At 41.0% G+C, this 23,549-nt stretch overlaps 3 protein-coding genes and 1 non-coding gene across 4 annotated transcripts; 2 read left to right on the forward strand and 2 right to left on the reverse strand.

The window, feature by feature from the left end:
- Positions 1-8,272: 8,272 nt before the first annotated feature.
- Positions 8,273-11,965, reverse strand: LOC125290930 (aristaless-related homeobox protein-like). Its single transcript, XM_048237378.1, has 6 exons — positions 11,514-11,965; positions 10,826-11,279; positions 10,374-10,419; positions 9,951-10,255; positions 9,595-9,649; positions 8,273-9,494 (listed from the first exon to the last, which is right to left on the reverse strand). Exons 1-6 carry the CDS (start codon positions 11,683-11,685, stop codon positions 9,354-9,356), a joined length of 1,173 nt encoding a protein of 390 aa, XP_048093335.1. The 5' UTR covers positions 11,686-11,965; the 3' UTR covers positions 8,273-9,353.
- Positions 11,966-12,838: 873 nt separating this feature from the next.
- LOC125291255 (sperm-associated antigen 16 protein) lies at positions 12,839-15,099 on the forward strand. The gene has a single exon (XM_048237933.1). It carries the CDS (start codon positions 12,913-12,915, stop codon positions 14,734-14,736), a length of 1,824 nt encoding a protein of 607 aa, XP_048093890.1. The 5' UTR covers positions 12,839-12,912; the 3' UTR covers positions 14,737-15,099.
- A 212-nt stretch (positions 15,100-15,311) lies between these two features.
- LOC125291256 (proteasome maturation protein) lies at positions 15,312-22,517 on the reverse strand. The gene is made up of 6 exons (XM_048237934.1): positions 22,421-22,517; positions 21,619-21,719; positions 20,321-20,381; positions 16,976-17,077; positions 15,964-16,057; positions 15,312-15,512 (listed from the first exon to the last, which is right to left on the reverse strand). The coding sequence occupies exons 1-6, from the start codon at positions 22,421-22,423 to the stop codon at positions 15,445-15,447; spliced, it is 429 nt and encodes a 142-aa protein (XP_048093891.1). The 5' UTR covers positions 22,424-22,517; the 3' UTR covers positions 15,312-15,444.
- Positions 22,518-22,692: 175 nt separating this feature from the next.
- trnac-gca lies at positions 22,693-22,764 on the forward strand. Its single transcript has one exon. It is a non-coding gene; the product is annotated as a tRNA-Cys (tRNA).
- Positions 22,765-23,549: the final 785 nt, after the last annotated feature.

Consider the following 23,549-nt stretch of genomic DNA (forward strand, 5'->3'; position numbering starts at 1 on the left):
GCCGCTGGTTATGAGTGAGTGGTCTGATATTTCAGTTCAGACGGACACGATGACAACCAGAAGAGGTCAGTAGAGCTCTTATCTCTAAGAAGTAGGCTACTGATAGAATCCATAATGGATCCTTTCTCATCTTGCCACATGTAGGCTACTTGAGTGACTGTCCAGGATAATTAATAATATTTTCAGGGACACGAATTGTCCCGGTTTTTGGTGAAAATTAACTTCTGATTATAATTTCTGCTAGTTTCAAATGAAATGGCTTTTCACAAATCAAATGTGGCAACCCTATAACATGCACAAACGTGTTTTTATTTGTCTGAAGAAAAAAAAAAACCTTACTATTCATTATGTCACTTCACAAGGGTGCTCGGTCAGTATATTATGACTGAAAATGCTTGTCAAGTAAGCCTTCAAGCCTTAATCACTTCAATTTACTGGTGGCCAAGTTAGCATCCAATTTGGGCCAAAAGGTCTGCATACTGATCCATTCATCTTTCTGTTTAGTTTTCATATTTCTTAAGAAACCAAAGTTAAATATAAATTAATTAAATCAACCAATCACTAAACTAAACCCCAACAGCAATAACATGTGTTATGTTGACCTAAGGCGTGAGTGGATATGCTGAGACCGTTGTGTTGGGAATGGCTCTGAGCTGAGGAGGCTGATTATTTCAGTGTGGGTGTTAATGCCATAAAGGATCTCTTCTATTGGGCCTTGTGGTTACTTAGAACAGCTGAGCACGAGGTCCTGACTAATGGCACTCTCTTGTTGGAAGAGATGTACGGATCACTATAACTCTCAGTAAAGCCACTGGGATTTCCAGTTGCTGCTCTGTTTTGATCTTGATGTCTCCTTACAAACTGGTTTCAATCACATTTGGCCATATATTAATTGACCATAATGGGTCAGAAAGCTACTTAACACTTAACAACATTTTGTTGTAAGCAAGGGAACTTTCAGGCCATACAGTCTTACTGTATCACCATTAAGTGACCATGAGCTAGCATATTAAACAATTTAACAAAAAGTAAAGCGTAAATGCTTTGTCAATCACAATCAAACCAATAACGGTTTTACTGTAAGAGTGGAAAACGTGTAAACGTTGCTTTCACATTTCTATCAAAGGAAAGTCACAAGGAAAGCAATCCAAACAAATGAAGTAGGATAAGCACTTGCTCGTGATCAGACAGCACCCTGACACCATAGGCTGGTAAGGCATGCGAACAGTAGGACACACTGATGACAGGGACTCTGGTAAGACTAATGAGAAATCAAATAAGGCCTCTTCTCTGCTAAGAAGAATCAGAGGATCAACTTTCCAACTCCCCATTCACTGTGTAGCTAGCTACAGAGATTTACTTTTGAGAAAAGGGACAAGTTTACGCACACTAAATAGAAAAGTAACAAAGAATGTATTATTTTTTTTTTCATTTTATGTTCATGTTTAAAGTTCAAATTGGATTATAAACACAAAACACAAACACAAAAAAATCAGTACTACCTAGCTCGAGTTGCTGCAGCCAACAACCAGGATGGGCATTTCTGATACATGTATTTAAAATAAATATTACGAATACAAAATAGTATTTTGTCAACTTTTTTTGAGAACTTTAGTCATCCAATCAAAACATATGGAACTGGTTATGTGGTCGCCCTGCAACATTGCTCAATCTGGGCATGCATTGACAATGCCAGAGACTTGTCTCCACTTTGTACCGCTTGACAAGTTCAGTTGTGACTTCTTGAGTGCATCTCTGATACTGTATTTAGGCTATGAGATGTAACAGGCAGGTCAGCATAGTTGATCTGTTGACTTTTTGCAGTTTATGGCATGTCTCGTAGGTAGAGAAAAGCTGTTGCTTTCAAACACTGTCCACTTAAAGGTGCTCTAAGCCAGTGTTTTTCAACCTTTTTTGTGCCACGGCACACTTTTGACACTTAAAATGTCCCACAGCACACTAACATCCTGTGTAAAGAAAAAATAAACATACCATAGCCTAAAATCAAATAATACACAGATATGGCCTTATTATGCCTTCTATGCAAGACCTGCTCAATAAAACAAGCGCCCTCTGTTTCATTTGTAGGTGACTATATCTAATTTAATTGTTGTTATGAACTGGATATGTGATGATTCTGTGAATACTGGATATGGGGCCCCCATTGTACAATGCCTGCATACCACAAATAGTGCAATCATACAATCAATGAGAGCATGTGGTTATAAATTCTTTGATGCAACAGTTGCTTTTCTGGACCAGTGAGAGACATTTGGGTGCCCTGGCACAGTGGTTGAAAAACACTGCTCTAAGCGATGCTGGGTAACGTCACTTCTGTTGACTTTCAAACAAAACAGAGAGCTAGCTCGCTACTTCCTCCCCCTCCCTCCTGTGCAATTGAAACTCTCCTAAACGCGCATCTCGTCTTTGATTTGCTGGAACAGTTTGTTATGTTTTTATGGGCTAGGTTTGTCCAGGTTGTTTTTGTTGCCGTTTTTGGAGCCTAAGCTGTCCACAGAGATTGTGTTTTTTTACAGTGTATTCAGGACACAGACAGCTAGCGGTTGGTTAGGTGATGTTTAGAGTAAGTGACATAGAATGTTTTAGCCTAAAAAACGCGTGGCATCGCTTAGAGCACCTTTAATCAACACAGTCAGTGTACTGATGAAGGAATAGATTAAATAGACAGATAGGAAAGGTTTGTAAAGTGATATCATGATCCATTTAAAGAGTATTTTTAGTACTTTCAAAATACAAAACTACAGTATTTTATTTTTGATACATGGTGTGGCTAATGTATTTTGTAGTTTATTTTGATACACTTAAACTTATGGTATTTGATATTCTATTTTTATATTCTATTTTTGCCCATCCCTGCCAACAGCTAGAGCAGCGAGGCAGCTACAGTGCTACACTCTGGGGGCATCTTTAAAATCATGCCCCCCAGACTGTAGCTGCCTGGCTGCTCTACGTGTTGGCTGCAGCAACTCGAGCTACAGTAGGTAGCACAGTACCGACAGTACTCAGTGACTGGAAAACAGAGATCTATGTGAAAAAGTTTTCCTTTAAGGCATCAGGAGGGGGGGTTACCTAACACACATACATAGGCCTACTGCACAGCTACGTACCAGCTAGCTACCACTACACTCAACACCAACTCATGTACATCCAAGCTGGGTTTGAGGCTGCACACTGCACAATTTAAAAAAATGATTAAATTTAATTTAACAGGATAATAACAATAACCACTGAGTATATATGGGGACTACCATAAAAGTGTTAGAAGTTACAACACTAACAAGGTGTTAAAATGTTACACTGTGAGAGTTAAACAGAAACATCACATTGGAGTATTTGAACACCAGAGGCCTGTGAATTCTTTCTTGAAACCCCAACTCCTAGTGATGCTATTTAAAGGCACCCTTAAGAGTTTTCAAACATTTTCAAAATCATTTTGATGGCACATAACCTCAAAACAGGACGAACAGCACCTCTGCCATTCTCTGAGCCGTCCTATAGGCGACTAGCAACTTTCTTTGTTCGGATAGGAACAGTGCCACCCCTCTGAAATCAAAATGTAAAGGAGCTGCTATGCTACAGGGATTCAGAGATCTCTTTCTACAGACTGTTGTCTATGCATTCCCTCTATATTATATTGGAGTAATGTTCACACTTTGTTGCAAAGGCACATATTTAGTTTGTTTATTATTACACTTCTCAACAGTAGGGGGACCCTGAGGGCAAATCTTCTTCACTTAAACCCAGTGGTTAAACTGACACTAGTATAGTGATGATTGTTTTTTATATTTACTTAGTTAGATACAAGGTATACAGTCTTTTTGAAGATCCTAAAATTAAGAGTATTAAATCATCCTACTAGTGAGGAATCATATGCATCAGGTGCATATCTAATAAGAGTCCTGTGGCCAGAGTGAATGATTTGAATTTAATTCTGGCTGCTAGGAAGGCAATAAAATTAATAGCGACTTTACTCTCTCTTTCTCTCTCTCTCTCTCTCTCTCTCTCTCTCTCTCTATGAGTAAAACATTAGGCTTTAGGTTATCAACATGTTTTATCATTTTTTTTTTTACATTTTAGGGGTTTACACACTGAATGCAGAACAAAAGCATTCTACATTCTGAAGGGTTTTCCTATGATTACATTACATTTAGCAGACACTTTTTTTGTCCAAAGTGACTTACATATATCAACTATATTACAAGGGATTACATTGTCTCTGGGTCAGCTTGGGGTTAAGTGCCTTGCTCAAGGGCACCACGGTTGAAGCCAGGAATTGGACCAATAACTTTCAGGCTCCTTAACCACCACACTGCCACTGCCCCGATGATGGGAACAGCTCTCTGGGTCAGTGTGGTCCAGTGAGTGTGGACATTTGGCTGCTGTGCCCCTTGGGCTCGCGGGGATTGCTTAGCATGCCGGTGGGCAGATTATCACAATTACCTGCCAGCACTACGCTACACTGTTCATGGGCCACATTTAGCCTGTGGCTCTCAGCCATATTCACACCAGCGGGAGCCACCGTTGGCTTCTGGGAAACCATTTTAGTGGCAGTCTGCTGTCTGTCTTTCTGTCTGCAGAGTAAATTGAGTGGCTCTCTATCATGTTGGCAGGTGGCTGACATGGAGGGGGAGCACCTGTGCTTTTGTGCTCAGAGGGAGTGCTGGAGCTTCCCAGAATAAAGAGGTCTTCCCCAGAACTGTTACGGGCCTTTGTAACATGGCCTCATCAAAAAGCCAATTGGCCTGCTTTCTAATAGTGAAGATGTCAAGATTTTATTTGAACTGGTGTGTGTGTGTGTGTGTGTGTGTGTGTCTGTGTCTGTGTGCATGTGTGTGTGTGTGTGTGTGTGTGTGTGGTGGTGGTGGTGGTGTGTGTGTGTGTGTGTGTGCGGGAGGGGGTGGCTTGAAAGGTAATTAATCAACATGTCACACAAGTGTCCCACCAATTTCTTAATGATTAAATTCTGTGTATTTGCATTTGTGCTATAGCACTGTAATCTCCGCTTTCACAAAATATCTTAGACGACATTACACGCAATATGCTGTCAAAGTACAATTTTGCCATTTAGATGTTTTAATCAAACACGAGATGCATTGGGGTCTTACTGGAATCATGTTAGGAGTAATGACAGAGAATAATTGAGTTAACTTTATGACTACTGGCCTCCTGCCACAGATTTCTAGAGGTACAGTCTGACCTCTGCCCAGTTAGCCATGCGCTCCAAGTGTTTAATTACCTCCATTATCTGTTTATCACTGGGCTGGTAATGAAAATGTCGACCCCGCCTGGGCTCATAACTCAGATCACGGAGGAACCTGGGACAGACAGTGCAGTGGCGACGTTGTGCGGTGACTGATAGCTGGGCCTGATAGGTCAGTGGAAATACAATTTGGATGAGCATTCCCAACAGTTACATGGTCACCTAGTGTCTGAGATGGTGTGCTGGCAATTTTCAGAACCAAACAATGTGGCCTTTGAATTTCTAGGAAGGAGACATAATGAGGATAGACATATGTTACATTGTGACAAGCCTTCGACCTCCACAGGAACCTCCATCTGTCTGTCGGGGGTCCATGGGATATCTGTGGAAAGTCAGTGCTTTGTGTGGGGTCGAGTGGGGCTCTTCTAAGAAACTGCCATGGGGGAAGAATTGGGTCAAGCTATCATCTGGTGCATCAAAATGTTTTACTTCCACGAAAGAATACTTTGAGAGCTGTAATATGACTGGCAGCATGGGTGCAGTGAAAAGCACTCACAGGATTATTGCTAACGTACGTTACATTGGTGACTGGCACACGACCATACTTTGTTTATCAGGGAGAGGACAAAGGGTATCCAACACAAAGGGTCTTTCTTCAACCTGTGTAAGGATCACTTCAGGTAGTTAATTTTCAGGACACAGCATGAAGATAACCTGATCAATTTGAGAAGTGCTGCTAGATAGATAAATAGATAGATAGATAGATAGATAGATAGATAGATAGATAGATAGATAGATAGATAGATTGATTGATTGATACTGAGATTAAGAAATATAGATATTTTGTCTCCAATAAGAATATCAATTTCAACTCCACCCCAAACCACCTCACCCCCCGCCCTACAATAAAGGGGTCCTTGGGATTGTCCGTGGCCCTGCCTAAAAATTATTCCAACAATATTTGTCTTGGAAAAAAAACTGTAATACATGAAATTTGAGGAAACGCTATGAGGAAGTCTGATCAATTGCAAATCAAATTTTGTGCTTGAGGGAAACTTTTAAGCCTTGAACTATGGCACTCTTATGTATAGTAGTTATTATAGTCAGAAGCAGTACATGGCTCTGAACGCCTTGTGACTATTGCAGATAACCCCCTCATTTTAGGAGCTGGGGGAGTAGGCTGGCTGGGTGTGGAGGGCCGGGGACTCCTGATTTACGAAGGTGTCAGGGCCTGAATGCTTATCCCACCACTAAAGCTCTCCCAGGCGGCTGTGTTAAATAAGAGCGGCATCACCAGGGATTTGTGGGCTCAGGGCAAGTTTAGGGTTCCATTACAGCACTGCTCAAGCATGTGGCGACGTCCGTTGGCATGTTGTGTGCACAGAGGGGCCTTGTCACAGTGGGGGAGCATTCCTAGGCCATGGTCAAACTGCTTGTCTTTCACCGTCTCTCTCTTTCCATAACCCCCCCCACACACACACACACACACACACACACACACACACCTACAAAAACTCTCTCTCTCTCGCTCTCTCTCCCTCTCTCTTCTCCCCTTTGTGGTGGTGTCAGACCTTCAGCAGGCTTTGCTGCCAGATATACACGGTCAGAGGTTAATGAGGCCTGTGTTTAATGGGACAAAGCAGACTGTAGTGAGAATCCCCATTAGACAAGAATAAAGGTTGAGCCACTGTCCTCGCTACATGCTCCATCCCACTCAGTTCTGCTGAGTAAAAACATCAGTCATCAAGTCCTCTATAGTTCTCTCTATCTCAATCTCTATCTATATATACTTGTCATTATATGATGGCTACACTCTTAAAACAAATGTGTTTTTCACTGTGTCCAGATGGGGTTACACAATTTGTTACACAATATTTGTTGAAAATAACACAACTTGCGTTGTTTTTTAACACATCTCTGTGTCCAGATAGGGACAACACATTTGTTTTAAGAGTGTACGAATGGTCACATATGTGAGCAGGGACATTGTTTCTTAGCATGGCTTGATAGGAATCGAGTTATTTGGTTGTGCTCTCTAGCCAACTGACAACTTAAGTAGAGAAATACAGACTAAAGTATTCTGGTGCGCAGACTGGCAGAGTTTGGTCGTGAGTTTTAAGTTGTAAAATCCTAGGCTCAGTGAAATAATTAGCTGGGCTAATTCATCTTTCCCTCTCCATCTCTCTCTCTCACACACACACACACAGACAGATATAGGAAGCTTGTCATGTTTTGTCACTTGGTAATGGATATCCTTCGCCTAGCCTTTAGTCTGTGATGTTTTTGAAATAGTACCACTATGCCCTTGAATCAGATGGGAATGAAAGAGATATAGATATAGAATCACAGTAGCATGTAGCAGAGAGAGAGAGAGAGAGAGAGAGAGAGAGAGAGAGTATTGTTTGTTTGAATATACACATTGGTCACATTTTCTAATAAAGAATGGTTGCCTTTGACGAAATAAATCTCTCGATTATATCACTGGACAACAGTCCTTGTGCAATATATAAACATATGTATAGTTAAGACCCAGATTATGCGTACCCATGGCCAGTTATGATTTAAAGTGATTTTTACATGATCTATCTTCTGTAAATAACACAGCCATGTGTCAAAAGATGGTACTTTCTTTCAGTGAAAATGTCCAGTTTGGACGTCCATTGTCCAAGGTCACTGTATTTACACCTCATTGTGTTTGGATTCCTTTGTGTGCACTGAGGGTGACCTCTCGGTGGAGGGATCTGGACAGGTGGGTAATGAGAGTCTCAAACTTGTGGTGCTAATCTGAGTCTTGCAAACACAGGCACAACCCCTCTGTGTTCTGTCAGCAGCAATATCTCTGTGTGTCCCTCTCCATCACACTCACACACAAACTCTCTCTCTCTCACACGCACACACAAACTCTCTTTCTCACTCAATCAATCTCTCTCTCTCTGTTTCTGTAATGTATTTCATTTGCATAATGTTGATTGGCTAAAATATCATATTTAAGTGATTGTTGCTTTTCTGACCAATTTAGGCTTCAGTTAGGTCAATAAACTGAACACAACAGAACTATTAAAGCCATATTATAGGTGTGAAACAATAAAGGATGAAAAGAGAATAATCACTTTTTCAAAATAATTACAGTTGAATATTCATTTTACAATATATACACAGAGAGGAAATGCATTTGGTACTGACTGAGAAATCAATCGTCATCCATATCAAAAGCCATTCAACCAGACTGGTGTTCCAAAATTGCTTCATAATTATTTCAATTCATTGACATTTTAAGCCGTATTAGTCGTTGTTTTTATATTTGAAAATGATGAGGACTTCAGTTGAATAAAGTTAGTTTAAATACAAATGTACAAGTAGCTACTGTACTTCCTTGTTTGAATGTTCCTTGACATCTCATAATTTTTTATATCATAGAATGCTGATCCTTATGTGTATCTTGTGAAGGCTACTGAACTGCACCGTATGCCATCTACATTTTCAATCACTAAAAAACAAGAAGTAATGTATATAATAGGCCCAAGCTGGATATTTTGGGAGACCACTTCTATCACAGTTAAATATTAAATTAGCATCCATCAACAATTTCATTGACAATGAATTTGCTAAAACATTGAAGGACATACATGACCTGAAGTATTTGAAAACCAGTAAATATGATCAAAATATACAGTATATGGGATGAAAATGGACCAGTGACAAAATACTGTACAGCCTTTACTATCTTACATCATGTTTAAGGTGGTTGGTGTGTTTTCATGTAACCCCACCCCCATAAGCACAGAAAAAGGCTGAGCTCAATCAATATTATGTTATTAATAATATTATGTACCATGTTGATTTGTAATCATAAGAAGGCCCAAATCATACAACTATAACAGTCACACTTTTCATGTTACAGTCTCAGATGTCTGTCATTATCTGCTGAAAGCATTAGGTGTAATATAACCACGCAAACAAAGGTTTTTATGAGTTATCAACTCTAAAACCTGCAAAATTTGCCTGCAAATTGAGGAATTTTCAACATGGTTCCCTTCTGGTTGTGCAAGAGGCTGCTGCGCTGAGCTGTGTCAGCTGGGCAGAGTGCTCTTTGGCTTTGAGGCGCAGGGCAGCGATACTCGAGGCCCGCCGGTCAGCAGGAGAGGAGGTGGACATGGAGGGAGGTGTTGAGGAGGAGCGAGAGCTGGACAGGCTGTCCTGGGTAGGGACAGGACTGCCCACTGCTGCAGGTATGGGTAGCCTTGGATAGCTCAGTGGTCGCATGGAGAATATCCTATAGAGAAGAAGGGAGTGAGAAGAACGCCAGAATAATACACAAAAAGGGCAGGCATTTGGTGTTTAACGTGTGGTTATGGTGGTGGTTATCAACATACCCATAAAACAGGTAAGTTCACTCCGTATGAAGAAACATGCGTGCAAAGCCAAAAACTGAGTTAGAAGAGAAATAAAATAGCACATTATGTTCAAATATACCATATGCAGCACACTGTTAATGAATTCATTGGCTCTGAGACATTAATGTCTGTGCAGATATACAGACATTTAGTAGAGCATGTCTTTCAAAATCTTGTTTTTTTGTTGGAACAATAGTTAGATTTAACAGCAGTTACTGTAAATTCAGTAAAGCAATCTGAGCAAAACAATTCCATTTCAATACGTTCATTCCTTGTATTGTAATGCTGTCTTCTTTGTGGAAGCAGTTCTGTTCGTCTGGGTTGGTGGCACTTACCGACCAAACGGGGGGCCGATGACAGCGGAGTGTCTGGACGTGGATACCACTGGGAAAGAACCAAGGTTGAGGGAGGAGATGGAACTGGCGAGAGACTGGCCAAATAAAGGGAAAGAGGTGGTTCCGTCAGTCCATGCTGAGTCCAAAAGTGGGAAAAGATGGGTCGGGAACGGTCCGCGACCTAAATAGTGACCCATGGGATGTATTGAGGGTGTAGGCCCCAGGAAAGGGAAGTTTAGAGACAGGGGTTGCACACCAGCTTTCTCTCGCTTTCTCCACTTGGCTCGACGGTTCTGAAACCAGACCTGGAGATGAAGGAGGATTAGCCACAGTTCAGATCATTTTATCTTTATATAAATATAGTAGAGAGTATAGTTCATTCAAAGATAATCAACTCACTTACAAGACTACAGAACTGTTTACCTGCACACGTGATTCTGTGAGGTCCAGTCGCATTGCTAGTTCCTCCCTCAACAGAAAAGAAAAGAGTTAAAACTCAATAACTTCTTGGAGGTATTTAATTTGCATAAATATGGTCACAAGGTACTGGATAATTCAAATTTCTTATAGGGGAATTAGTTGGATGAATATATTTAATGGGAGGTATTGTGTCCTTTACTCAACCCCAGCCAACGATTTTACACATTTCCTGATCTGCTTATAGTCTCTGTATGATGGAGCCAAATACATATTGTGAAAACCAAATGCATTGTGTAATCATTCACATATTAAAGCAAGACAAGACCAAGAGGAATGTAGAATGAGATTATCCTGAAAGGTGTGCGGAATGTCTTGACTTATTCCACATTCTAATCAAAATTCTACCCCATATTGAATAGATCTACATTTGACAATATTTATCATCATCCGACTACCTGGTGAACACGTCTGGGTAGTGTGTTTTTTGGAAAGCTCTCTCTAATTCCTCCAGTTGAAAATTGGTGAATGTAGTCCTGTATCTCCTCTGCTTGCGCTTCGGCACTCCCTCTTCGGAATCACTGCCTGCTGACATACAGACACAGTCCCCATCTTCTCTGAGACCTCCAGCAGTGCGCAGGGCATCCTCATCCCCGAGAGACAATTTCGAGTCCCTGTACACTCCGTCTGTTACGCTGTGCCCCATCTGCATCAGCTCAGGGTTCGTTGGGGCGCTTTCCAGGTAGGACTGACAACGAACGGACGACTTCTGGCACCCACAAGGTTTGCTCTGAATGTGTTCATCATGTATTCGTCCCGTGTCAAGGACACCTTTGTCGGATTCAGAGAGTTCGGCAAGAGATCCTGAACCATGCAGTTGCTGAAGACTTTCTTTGTCATGATGTGTGTGGTCTGAAGTGAAAACACAGCCTATAAGAAGATGCAGCTATACTTCATAGCCAAAAGTTCCAAAATCATATCGTGATGCTCTATAACCGAAAACCCCTAATTAACATAGAACACAGCGAAAGAAAAAAGGAGGGAATTAATTGCCAAGCATAACAATTCAAAAAGTAGCCTAATCAGTTGATATCGTAAAAACAAAGCACACCCAGGCCTGTTCGGTCTCGAGGGAGTTTTTCCTACCATAAGGTCGTTCCCCTGTCCCAGAGCGCGATGGAGGATTTTTCCTGGCGTGGGAATAAGGGAGACTTCTTCGACCGAGTAAGCTGTCTATACAGTAGGGTGAAACCGGGCCAGGGGGCCTGCACTTGTCGGCATTACCCTCGGGCGTGTCGCCCTCACCTGCGCAACTCATTTATTCCAATAATTTAAACAGTGATGCACTTAATCCTGAGGAGACGCACGTTAGTGTTCCGAGTAGTCCGCCAATGCCACTGTGTGGATATTACCAACTGTCAAAAGGGATGTGTACCCATACTCAGGCGCCTCCGATTGGTTGCCATGAGCATCTCTAGCGCCACTCCAACACCATATCAGTAATCATGTCACTAAATCCTAATGGCCACGCTTCCATGGAACTCATAAAGGCCCGCAGACTTTCCAGGTAGAGTATACGCACGCCCCAAGCGGGCTCTCACGACAGATGCTAGCACAGATATAGGCTTGGCCTACAGTTTGCAAGTACAAAAATTCAGCACTGGGTCCGTGAATGAGCGAGCTGTGCGAGCTTTTTAGTGCTTTTTCGCCTCTCGTCAAATCTCGCCACCTTGTGGACTTTAAGTTAGGGTCATGGTTGGCTGATGCTTTTGTCCATTGTTGTAGGCCTACAACAATAACAACATTATCGTTAAAAATGAACAGTCCAAATTAGTCAAATTGGCTTTTTCATTGGCTTGAAATAATAATAATAATAATAATAATAATAATAATGGCAATAAATGATTTTAACAATAGAAACCTGCATTAATGGGATTTTCATCGAATTTGATGACCAATAGTAAATATCTGGGAACAATTATTCATAAATTCTGAGGCCATCTGTAAGAAAGACTCACAGGACTGCCAGTAAATCTTCCGGGTTGGTCTGTGTTAAAGATACAGCTGTGCGCAGTTTCACGCAAGTCGTTATCATTTACCTAGGACATTTTTCAGCCGGTTAGAACCTCCGCTGCGCGTCGGGGTCCGGTTCGCCCTGTCGGGACTTATTTTCCCAATAATGACCGCGTTCTATACATTATTCCTAGCCTACTTATTTTATCTTTTACTTTTTAATAGCCTATAATAATAATAATAACAATAATAATACATAGCACTTTTACAAGCACAAAGAACAGTGCTTAATGTCTTTGGAGCGCTTTGGGTTGCAGTCTGTGCATTGAAAAGCGCTAGCTATAGCCTATATGTGTTGTCTTTAAAGCACATTGTGCTTGAAAAGTGCTATTAGGCCTACATTTTATAGGACAACCATTATACGTTTTTGCTTAAAGAGTTCCTGAATGCTCTCTGTTTGGGATCAGGAAAATGTAACCATGGTAACAGTACACAACAAGTATCACTGACTTGTTGGGCGTGCGGTGTGAAAATGGAAACAAAACATGAAACTGCAGATGAATCGGTCGATGGGCCATATTATCTCGAAAAGGTCTATATACCCTTGGACTCTGAGGATGACTATCAATACGAAGAAATTCTGGCTGATGACGACATGATCAGCATGACCGAAGGCGATGAAGATCTAGAAGCTGCTGTGAAAGCTGTGAGAGATCGCTCTGATGACTTGATTATACAGAGGGTTAGCTCGGCAAAACACCCAGTTTCTCATATTCCCGAGGCAGTTGACGACTTTTTCCGTAACTTCCTGGTGAAAATGGGCATGCCAAGGACTTTAGATTGCTTCCAAACAGAGTGGTACGAAATGCAGCAAAAAGGCTTGTTGAAAATAGGCCAGGTGGATTTTGTTCCTGATGCCTACTCTCACAACCAGCTCCTAGACAACGAGCTCAGAAATGTTCAGAAAGAACGAGACAGCTACAAGCAAGCAGCCCTTAAAGCAGCTGAAACGCTCGTTAAACTTAACAAAGAGAGGGACTTCCATCGTTTGCAACACAAGCGAGTGGTTCAGGAAAAAAACCGACTAATAGAAGACATCAAACGACTGAAAAAACACTACGCATCCTATGAACCTGCTCTTCGGCAGCTAACCGACAAGTACCAAGTGTCCTTGAAACAAAAGATGCTTGTCAGTTTGGAGAGGGATCGAGTTCTTGGCCACGTACACAATTTGGAGGCCACTTTGCGCAACGCGCACTCATCTCCAGCGTTACGTTGTGTAGCTAAGCAAGGAAATGACAAAACTCAGCAGAATGTAGAGAAAGGAACAAAGCCTCAGAACACTGGAAGTCCTTGCAACCCTACAACAGATCTAAGCTCAAACACTAAACACCCCAAGGATTCAGAGTTCCCTGCCAGTAGCCGTGTGAACCCTTACCTTCACCAGATCAAGGCTCTAATGCAGGGAAACAAGAGCCCATGCTGCTCATTGACCACTTGTGTTAAGGCCCACAGTATGCCAATCAGCTGCCTTGCACTTCACCCCCGCAAGATGATTGTGGCCACCTCGAGTGATGACCACCGCTGGCGCCTGTGGGGACTGCCTGCTGGGGAGATGATCATGACAGGGGAGGGCCACAGTGATTGGCTCTCCAGTTGCTGTTTCCATCCCAACGGTGGAGGTCTGGCCACTACCAGCGGTGACACCACTGTAAAGATCTGGGATTTCGCCCAGGGCCGCTGCGTTCTAACGCTAGAGGGACACACCCACGCCACCTGGGGCTGTTCCTTCCACTCCTGCGGAGACTTTGTGGCCTCCTGCTCCATGGATAACACTACCAAGGTGTGGGACCTGAACAGCGAGAGGTGCCGCTACACTTTGCGTGGCCACGTCGACTCGGTCAACAGCGTGGCGTTCCTGCCATTCTCCAACACGCTCCTGACCTGTTCTGCTGACAAGACCTTGTCACTGTGGGACGCGCGCACAGGCCTGTGTGCCCAAACCCTCTACGGCCACCAGCACTCTTGCAACCATGCCGTTTTCAACAGCCTTGGGGACACCATAGCCTCCTGCGACTCCTATGGGGTGGTGAAGCTTTGGGACGTGAGAAAGGTCTCTGCGATGCTTAGCGTGGACACCGGACCTCACCCCAGCAACCAGGTGACATTCAGTCCGTGTGGGCGAAGCCTGGCTGTGGCCAGTAACGACAGCACAGTAAAGCTGGTTGACCTCGCCTCGTCGCAGGTGACAAGTCTGACTGGACATGAGGATGCAGTGCAGTGTGTAATTTTTGATCACAAAGGAAATATTTTAATGTCTGCAGGATCTGATGGTTCCATTCTAGTTTGGTCATAAAAATCATACCTAATAATAAAGTACAATATCAGTAAAGGTGTTTGAAATTGTGTTTACCATGATGGCTATGGCAACACAACACATTTGGAAGTCAACCTCGCTCCTTGTGTTTATTCTCTATGCTTCATCATAAATGAGCAAGCAGTTAGTATATTTAAGACTGTTATATTGCTGAAGGTGACAATTTTCTACGATTTTGAGTTTTACAAACAATAAATAAAATTTTATTTCTCTGGAAACATGCATGTGAAGCTCACTCAAATTACCTGGGTACTGCACTGTATGAAGGCACACTTCTTGTGAAGTTTGAAGATGTTTTTGCTGGCTTCTGTTCATTTTCTATTAAAGCTATTATCAAAGGTCTCTTGACAATGTTTCATTTAACACCATCAGACCATTCCGCCAGAGAACAGTAGTAGAAATGAGACAGATCAAATACGTTTGGTGTGTGTGTTAAACAGTGTTCACTTCCACAGTGTTTCCCAATTTCTCCATTCTCTTCTACAGTAATTACAGTGGGAGCTTAATGCTAGGACTGACAAACAAGAGAAACAAAAATATTCCCCCACAAAATATAATAGATATGGAACAGTTTTATTACAAATACATACTTCAAGTTTGTGTACACAGTGACGTCTATGGGGATGTAAGTACAATTTATTCCAATTAGTTCAAATAGCCAATCACTCAAATGCTATCCATTTCCAATTACAGCAGGCCTAATTTATACTCCACCATCATGTGAGGCTCTCCCATCACTTCACTTGTTGCAGGATCTGCAAGAAAAAAGAAAAACACCACATTTTAAGGAAATTAGAGAAAAAGCTGAGTCACTAAATAAGTCATTAAGGCTGCCGTAAGTGATATTGCCCATGTTAACATCCATCAGACGTTTCAATGTGCTGTAAGCAGAGAAGCACAATGGCAGCCAGGGATGCCCCACTCATGAATACTTCCCGATTGGTTAATACGGTCAGACCAGATGTTTTAGTTTAGATAGATTTCAGGCCAATTTAACAGAGCTACTGTGTATGCAACACTGGCTAGCAGTGAAGTGAGACTTCAAACATGATTGGCTGTTTGTCATTTCACCCATTCACTTGGTAAGGATTAGGGTTAACAGAACCTTAGCTTTATAAAAAATAAGGGGTGTACAAAACAAATGTTCAGAAAACAACTTCATGCATTTACCCCCTGAAATGTCTTTGCCCCACCCAAGTCTCTTACCGTTGAGGATGTCCTCAAAGCCAATGCTATCATCACTACCACGCAATGTGTCAAGGGCCAGGTTGGAGCTTTGCAGGAATGGTAAGCGCTGGATCTAGTCAAGAGAAGCAGAAACATATCAATTTTATATCCAGCAGGGGTGTGTGATTACTTCATACCTCCATTTAATGGTGAACTGCACCGAATTCTTAAATCTCATTATTACACTGGACACATTTTAGGCTAATTTATTGTCTGCAGAGAATGTGTGCGGAAGGTGGGGTTGGGGACAGCATATTTGTGTATTTATCCATCTTTATTATACGGCTCTTCACAATGCAAGTAGAATGCTCCATTGACTTGAATGGAATTTCCGAAAGTTCTAGCGGTCATTATTTCTTGGGAAAGGACCATTGAAAACAAGAATGACCGCTGACAATGGCAACGGAGTTTGTGCTTGGAACTTCATTCAAAAGTGAAAGCAGACGGTTGATCAGCTGTGTTCTAAAGAATGTTTGATTCAAGTTCAGCGTGTGTTTGCGAACTATTTGTTTCTCAGCAAAAGCCACGACGAAACGGTAACAAAATAAGTGTAAAGAGACATATCATGGAGTTTATTTTTCGTTTTGGCAAGTAGCCGTATAATAATCGGGATACGCTTACGTGTCTCTGCACCGTGACCACCTGAATATCCCTTTTTGGGATAGTAAAGTTAACTTGGAGTTTGAATTGACATTTAAAAACAATGTAAATGTGGTCTAGGGATGCAATATATAATACTAATATAATACAGATATCAGCCATATAATGACTCAAATAGCTGATCAGGGATCAGAGCCAGGCCATTGACAATCTTTTCAGAAGTGCCGTTCGTCCTATTAAGAGTTTATGAGCCATCAAAATGATTATGGAAACGATGTTAAAAAAACTCTTTAGGGGGCCTAAGTGTGATGAAAAATTAGGGAATCTTTTTTTGGTTCAGTACTAACATTTGGTGCGATAGTTTGGACAAACTACCCCAGATAGTCCATACCTGTCTGGCTGCTCTGTATTCCATCTGCAGTTTAAGTGGTGCGTGGAGACCCTGAATGTTTCTGAGAGTGCTGAAGTTCATCTTGTCTTGGTTGAGCTGGAACTGTGAAGACAAAGTGCTCAACCATCAGGCCTGACAGCATAATTATTATTTCAATAATAGGAAATAAACATTAAAAATATTAGTGGACAACCATCATGTGTAGAATAGTCCAAAGAGATCAGTGTCTCTGAGATACATACAGTACCCTCCAGAATTATTGGCACCTTTGGTAATGTTGACTAAAAACAGGCATAAAAAATAATCTTTTGATGATTCATTGTACTCTCACAATGAAAACAACAAGGAAAAATCCTCCATTGAAGGGAAGGAAATGTATTCTGAGAAAAAAGAAAATCTCATAAATATTTTTAACAAAAACATGTTGCTCACAATTATTGGAACCCCTAGAAAATCTTACATACAAAACCTAACAGCACTGACAGATGGCACCGGCCAATCAAGCCAATCGACGGACGGCACCAACCAATCAAATTACGGTTATACTTCAAGTAATTTGCATAGCTAGCGTCGGGAACACCCACTGGCATGAGTTGACGGAACGCAACTGTGTGTAGAAGCCGTTAATCAGAGTGTCTGAACTTTCAGAGGTAGTTCATTACTTTGTTTTTCACTAAGGTATGAAAATAAAGTGACACAGAAGCTAAATCCTCCGTCGTTTTCCAACATCAGAAAGACAAGAGAATACACTAAATTTAAATAAAAAGAAAGTGTGTTGACATTTGTAAGTCAGTGAATGTCTATAAAAACTAGGTACTTTGTTGAAAATGCCAATATGTAGGCCTACAGTTAAAACAATGATTAAAAGGTTCTAATCAACTGGAAATGTAACAAACATGCTTGGACGAAGACCCATGGTTATCTCGCCCCCACGTACAGTATGGAGGATGGTAAGATATGTAATTTTTTGCCTAAGGACCACTATTGGAGAGTTACAGACAAAGGTGTCATCTTGGGGTCACCAAGTCTCCCAAACAATCTTCAAAAGTGACCTCACTGCAAATAGCTTATTTAGAGGGAATGCTAGGTAAACGCCTGTCCAGTCATTTAATTACCAATGTAAACGGCAGGAGTTACTGAATGGTACAGTGACTTTGTCTGGAAGTGTGGTCTATTGTCAGACGACATGAAAATTGCGCTCTTTGGCTAGGAACACTTTAGGTGTGTTCGGCGTACATAGAAGAATGACTATAGGCCTCCTGAAAGGAACCCCATACCTAATATTTGACCTGTCGCTAAACCCCGCCCCCCATTGTTATCGTGTGAAAACTCGGACAAACAAACCAGACTTGATTAGAAATACATTGTGGACAAAGGCAGCTGACAGTATATGAAAGCAGGCTTTGGGGACATTTTGGTCGAAAAAGGATTTACTTTGGTGACAAGCAGTTGTGGCGAGTAGCCGTGCAAATCACTGTGCAAAAAACACTGACGTTAATGCTAGCTAGCTAGCTAGTGGAAGATTGATACTAAGATATGTTAGGTTACGTTAATATTTGATGTAGTAAGAATATAGTAGTTGGTTAATGAGCATTTTCATCTTGGGATTTAACAGGGAACCTGTGCCCACGTTGTTGGCTTAGTAGCCTACATTACGTCGAGCTATTGCAAACGCGAGAGACGTCCTCTAGGCTACTGTTGATGAAAATATACCCCGTTTTCTAGCCTCTCGGGGTACCGCTATCAGTATTACACGTCCCCCTGCAAAACGTTTGAGCATGGTTATCCGTCGGGGTTTTTTGAGGTAATAAACTTCATAAATAACCATTAATTTGTCATTTTATGCCTCCTCCCCGTTGTTTCCTATGGAGTTGTCCGAGCTGATGTCCGAGTCCCGTTGAGGCTGGACTGTCATTGGCTCATCAGCGTTCTAAGGGCGGCGCTTAGCGACCATAGACAGTAAAAGAAAGGGTCAATCAATTATGATGGAGAGGCGGTGCTATTGTGGGGCTGTTTTATTCCCAAAGACCTTGGGAATCTAATTAAGGTGAATGGTATCACAAACATGAAAAACCTGAACATTTTTAAAGGAAATCTGTCAATCTCTGCCAAGATAATAAACTTTGGTCATGATTGGATCATTCATCAGGTCAATGAACCACAACAAATGTCCAGATCAAAACAAATATGGTTTAATGAACGCAAAATCAGGCTTCGACTATTGCCATCTAGTGGCCTGATTTAAACTCCATAGAAAAACAGTGGGGTGAGTCAAAGAGGAGAATACACGTGCAAGTGTGGACCTGGGAATGTGGACGATCTGGGGAGATTTTGTAAAGACCAACAGTCTTAAATCTCTTGCTTTGTGTTCTCCAACTCTATGGGGTGTCATAGGTGAATATTACAAGCTGTTTTATTGGAAAGGGGAGGCTTAAGAAAGTATTATAAGCAGGGGTGCCAATAATTGTAAGCAACATGTTTTTGTTAAAAATATTCATTTCTTTATGAGATTTTCCTTTTCCTCAAAACAAATTTGCTTCCCTTCAAGGTTGGATTTTTCCTATTTCTTTTCATTGTGAGATTACAATAAATCACCAACAGATAATTTTTTTATACCAGATTTTAGTCAACTTTAGCATGGGGTGCCAATAATTCTGGAGGGTACTGTAACCCACAGTTATGTGTGCAATAATAATTATGCTCAGAACTATACAGTTGAGCTCATACGTTTATGAATCCATGCTAAAGTTGACTAAAAAGAGGAATAAAAAAAAAAATTGGGAATTTACATCCTGATAAAAGTTCTCTTGGCCTTTGGAATTAAAATAGCCCCATATCATCACATAACCTTCACCATGTCTCACGATTGGCATGGGGTACTTTCCATAAGATCATCTCTCAATGCAATCAAACCAGCTATTAGGCTAACTGAAATAAAACCATGCCAATCTCTAGGTATGGTGAAGGGTATGTGATGATGTGGGGCTATTTTAATTCCAAAGGCCAAGGGAACTTTATCAGGATGTATAGTACCCTGGATCCATGAAACTGGCCTTTAAAAATAAAAATGCTCCCTGTATTTTAAGGAAGAACATTTATTTATTTACTATACGTTATTCATTCACAAAAAGAAAATTGCTGTTCTTAAAGGCTGGATATTTACTCATTTTTTACTTAAGGCATTAGATCAATTTCCAAAAGATGATTTTTTATTCCTCTGATCTCAACTCCATAAACTTCACCAAACTTATTGGTTTGTGGATGCTCTGTTACATGGATCTTACATATTTTGTAGGCAACAGAATACATAATAACAATAATAATATATAATACAGAGAAACTCACATTCTTCTCTGAAAGTTCCAGCTGATGACTAGGGAGCAGTTCATTCTTCACACTGGAGAATCTGAAACCGTGACATAGCTTTCAGTACAGCGAAACATTTCAGACAAAAATGTGCATAACCATCTGAGAATTATTGCAAAACATACAATGTCATGTACAACACAAACTCAGTGTTGCTCGCTTCACAAATAATAGTAGTTCAGATCACACAAATAACTCAAAATGTGTAATATGCTGTAAAAGTAATGTTGGCATAGCATGCAAACCAGAGGTGGTCCATCAGAGGAGGATATGGAAAATTGTTCTCCTCAAAACAAGTGTACCAATGTTGCAGTCTTTCTCTTGATACAATCGATACCACGTTCACATGTTGCATTAAACCTTTCATTTTCTTTCTAAAAAATAATTTGTGAAACATTATATTTCAATGACTCTCTCAGCAGTGCTTCATAGCAGCTTGAGAAGATACAAAGGGGATTGTTCTCCTCTTCAAGGAAGTAGAGAATGTTGTGTTCAGTGGGGGTCAGCCTGGGTTTAAAAAACCTAAACCCAGCGCAGCAAGTCCAGGTTGCTTTGGATAAAAGTGTCTCCTAAACTAACTAAGTTAATTTCCCATTCATTTTCTCTTTTGAGATTTCAAAAAAGTCTGTATGTATGGCTTATAATCAAATTCTCAATGGAGAAAATTCATTAGGTGTTCAATTGCAGAAATAGAGCAGTTGGTCACTGTTGAGCACTATCGGAGAGAGGGTGGGGGCTTCTATAAAATCAAGATGTGAGTAGCTTTTAATGGTGCATACAAATATATAATATAATCAAATTCTCAATGGAGAAAATTCATTAGGTGTTCCAATTGCAGAAATAGAGCAGTTGGTCACTGTTGAGCACTATCGGAGAGAGGGTGGGGGCTTCTATAAAATCAAGATGTGAGTAGCTTTTAATGGTGCATACAAATAAAACAAATCCTTGTATATAAGCAGCTGTTCATAATCAGACAGGTCGGACGGGTCTCTGACATTCTGTAGTAGCCCACACATTGTGTTTACTGCTTGATTTAATAATTTTGATTGTGACATATTATTGACATAAATGCGGTATCTTCCTATAGAACACTTTGCTCCTTTCATTGGTTATTTCACCAAATAATTTGGACCTATTTGTTTTGCCTACCTGGTGAATGCACATTGGTAAATGAGTTTGCCTTATTATCCTCAACTTTATAAAATCACCAGTCACTACTGCTGCCAACATGCAAGACATCACAGATTGCAAATGTAAGACAGTATTCCAAAACTTACCCCCTGCGCATTGTGTCCTGGACCCCATAGGCTCCTGCTTGAGGAGCAAGCCCCGTGACAGGGACACTGTCTTTCAGTTGAGAGCGAAGCCCACGAGTGTTCTAAGTAACGTAGGAAGAGTTTAAAATGGTAAGGATTTAGTTTTATTTAAGTACGTACATGACAATACAGGACACTAGAAAGTTAAACTATTAGTTATGTCACGTATTATACGCAGTTTCAGTTTCACTCATTAACGTTCCTTGCCATTTTAGCTACACATTTAGTAATAGATATTACCATGTAAAAACCATGCGTAAGATAATACAGTAAAGACCAGGGAGATCAATTAAAGAATTACCACACACAGCCATCTCCTTAGTTCGTTGATACAACTTTACCTGGCTCGCGCTTAATACAACTTTACCTGGCTCGCGCTTAATGGCCATCACTGGCTAACATGACTGTCGTGACAAGGCATGAAGAAATGCCAGAGTAGTAGGGCTGGCTTCATCCAAAATGTCGCATTTACGGTTAGCTAATGAATATATATATTTGCGGAAAAAAAACATTACAAACACCAGATAATATCAGCTAATGATAACGTCAAACAACACAAGGCTAGCAAGACACAATGACGCATCACTAGGTAGCTATGCTAACTACGTAGCTGACTTAAGCCTGCTCCAATAAGAATGCATTGCCATTCAAATGAACCAAACAATCAAAAGGCATTGAAATACAGAACTTATGCCAACAACATGGGGTTTAAACATTAAAAGAGAAATCACATTAAAGAACTAATAACTGTAACAACACCTACCATGTTTCCTAAACTGTGTGATGGATACAAAATGAAACCGGAATAGTAAATGCTTCCGGTTCAAACAGTCACATCCGTTCATGCTAAACAGGCTCTGTTTCTGTGTTTTGAAGAATAGTGTAGAATTGTGTATTTCACCCTCGAATTTATGTTCTCGCAAGACATATGCATATTTTGTTACATGAATACAAAGATACATTAAAATATAAAGATATCAGAGAATACTAGAGTACAAGCTATTAATACATAAAATGTTCCCTATCACTGCAGATGGGGGTATAGCTCAGTGGTAGAGCATTTGACTGCAGATCAAGAGGTCCCCGGTTCAAATCCGGGTGCCCCCTCTTTTTCCAAAATTTTGTTTGCAATATTGACTACTGACTGACACACACTTGACATGTCTAATATCAGCTGACATTATACCCAGATAGATGCGACACCAAATTCAGGATTATTCACAGGACAATTCACTATTATTTGCAGTTCATGCCTGCAGCCAGGTCCTATAGTGTTAGTCATTGCGCGGCTCGCGAGCCATATGCGGCTCGTCAAGCTATAATTGGTGGCTCGTATGCAGCTTTGGCGAGATTTCGCCAAATTTGGTTTTACTCATTTTGAGTAGGCCTAAACTGCAGTGGTGTAGCGGGGATTTTTAAAGTGGGGGGACGCTATTTTAATGACATCATTGCAAAAATTGTCACACTCGCACCTCCACATACTTAGGTGCGTAAGGCCAAGGCTTCATTCATTACCACACGTAAACCATGGCAATAACAATAGCAAAAGCAGGATTTACACGCATTCAACACGCTGTGTGGGCAGTGTAGCTCAATTTGAGGGGGCGTCATGAATGTCATTGCGAATGATTAAAATGCAGAGGTGCACAGCCAATAAAACAAAACAAAAAAATAACAGAAAGAACATTGGGCAGGCAAGTGCCAGTCATTTGAAAAGTTTTTGTTTAGATGAAAGTAGCTACACCAATCGTACGTTTTACCTAAAGTTGTTCAGGTTCACCGTTGGGTCATTACTTATGGTTAAATAGCCTTATCTATTGGAGCTCCCTCGATAAAAATCACTCGTAGGCTATTACTCACACATGCTTATCGTGTCATTTTGACCACTGGAT

The sequence above is a fragment of the Alosa alosa genome, chromosome 2 (genome assembly GCF_017589495.1).
Source record: "Alosa alosa isolate M-15738 ecotype Scorff River chromosome 2, AALO_Geno_1.1, whole genome shotgun sequence".
In the NCBI taxonomy this organism is placed as follows: Eukaryota; Metazoa; Chordata; class Actinopteri; order Clupeiformes; family Clupeidae; genus Alosa; species Alosa alosa.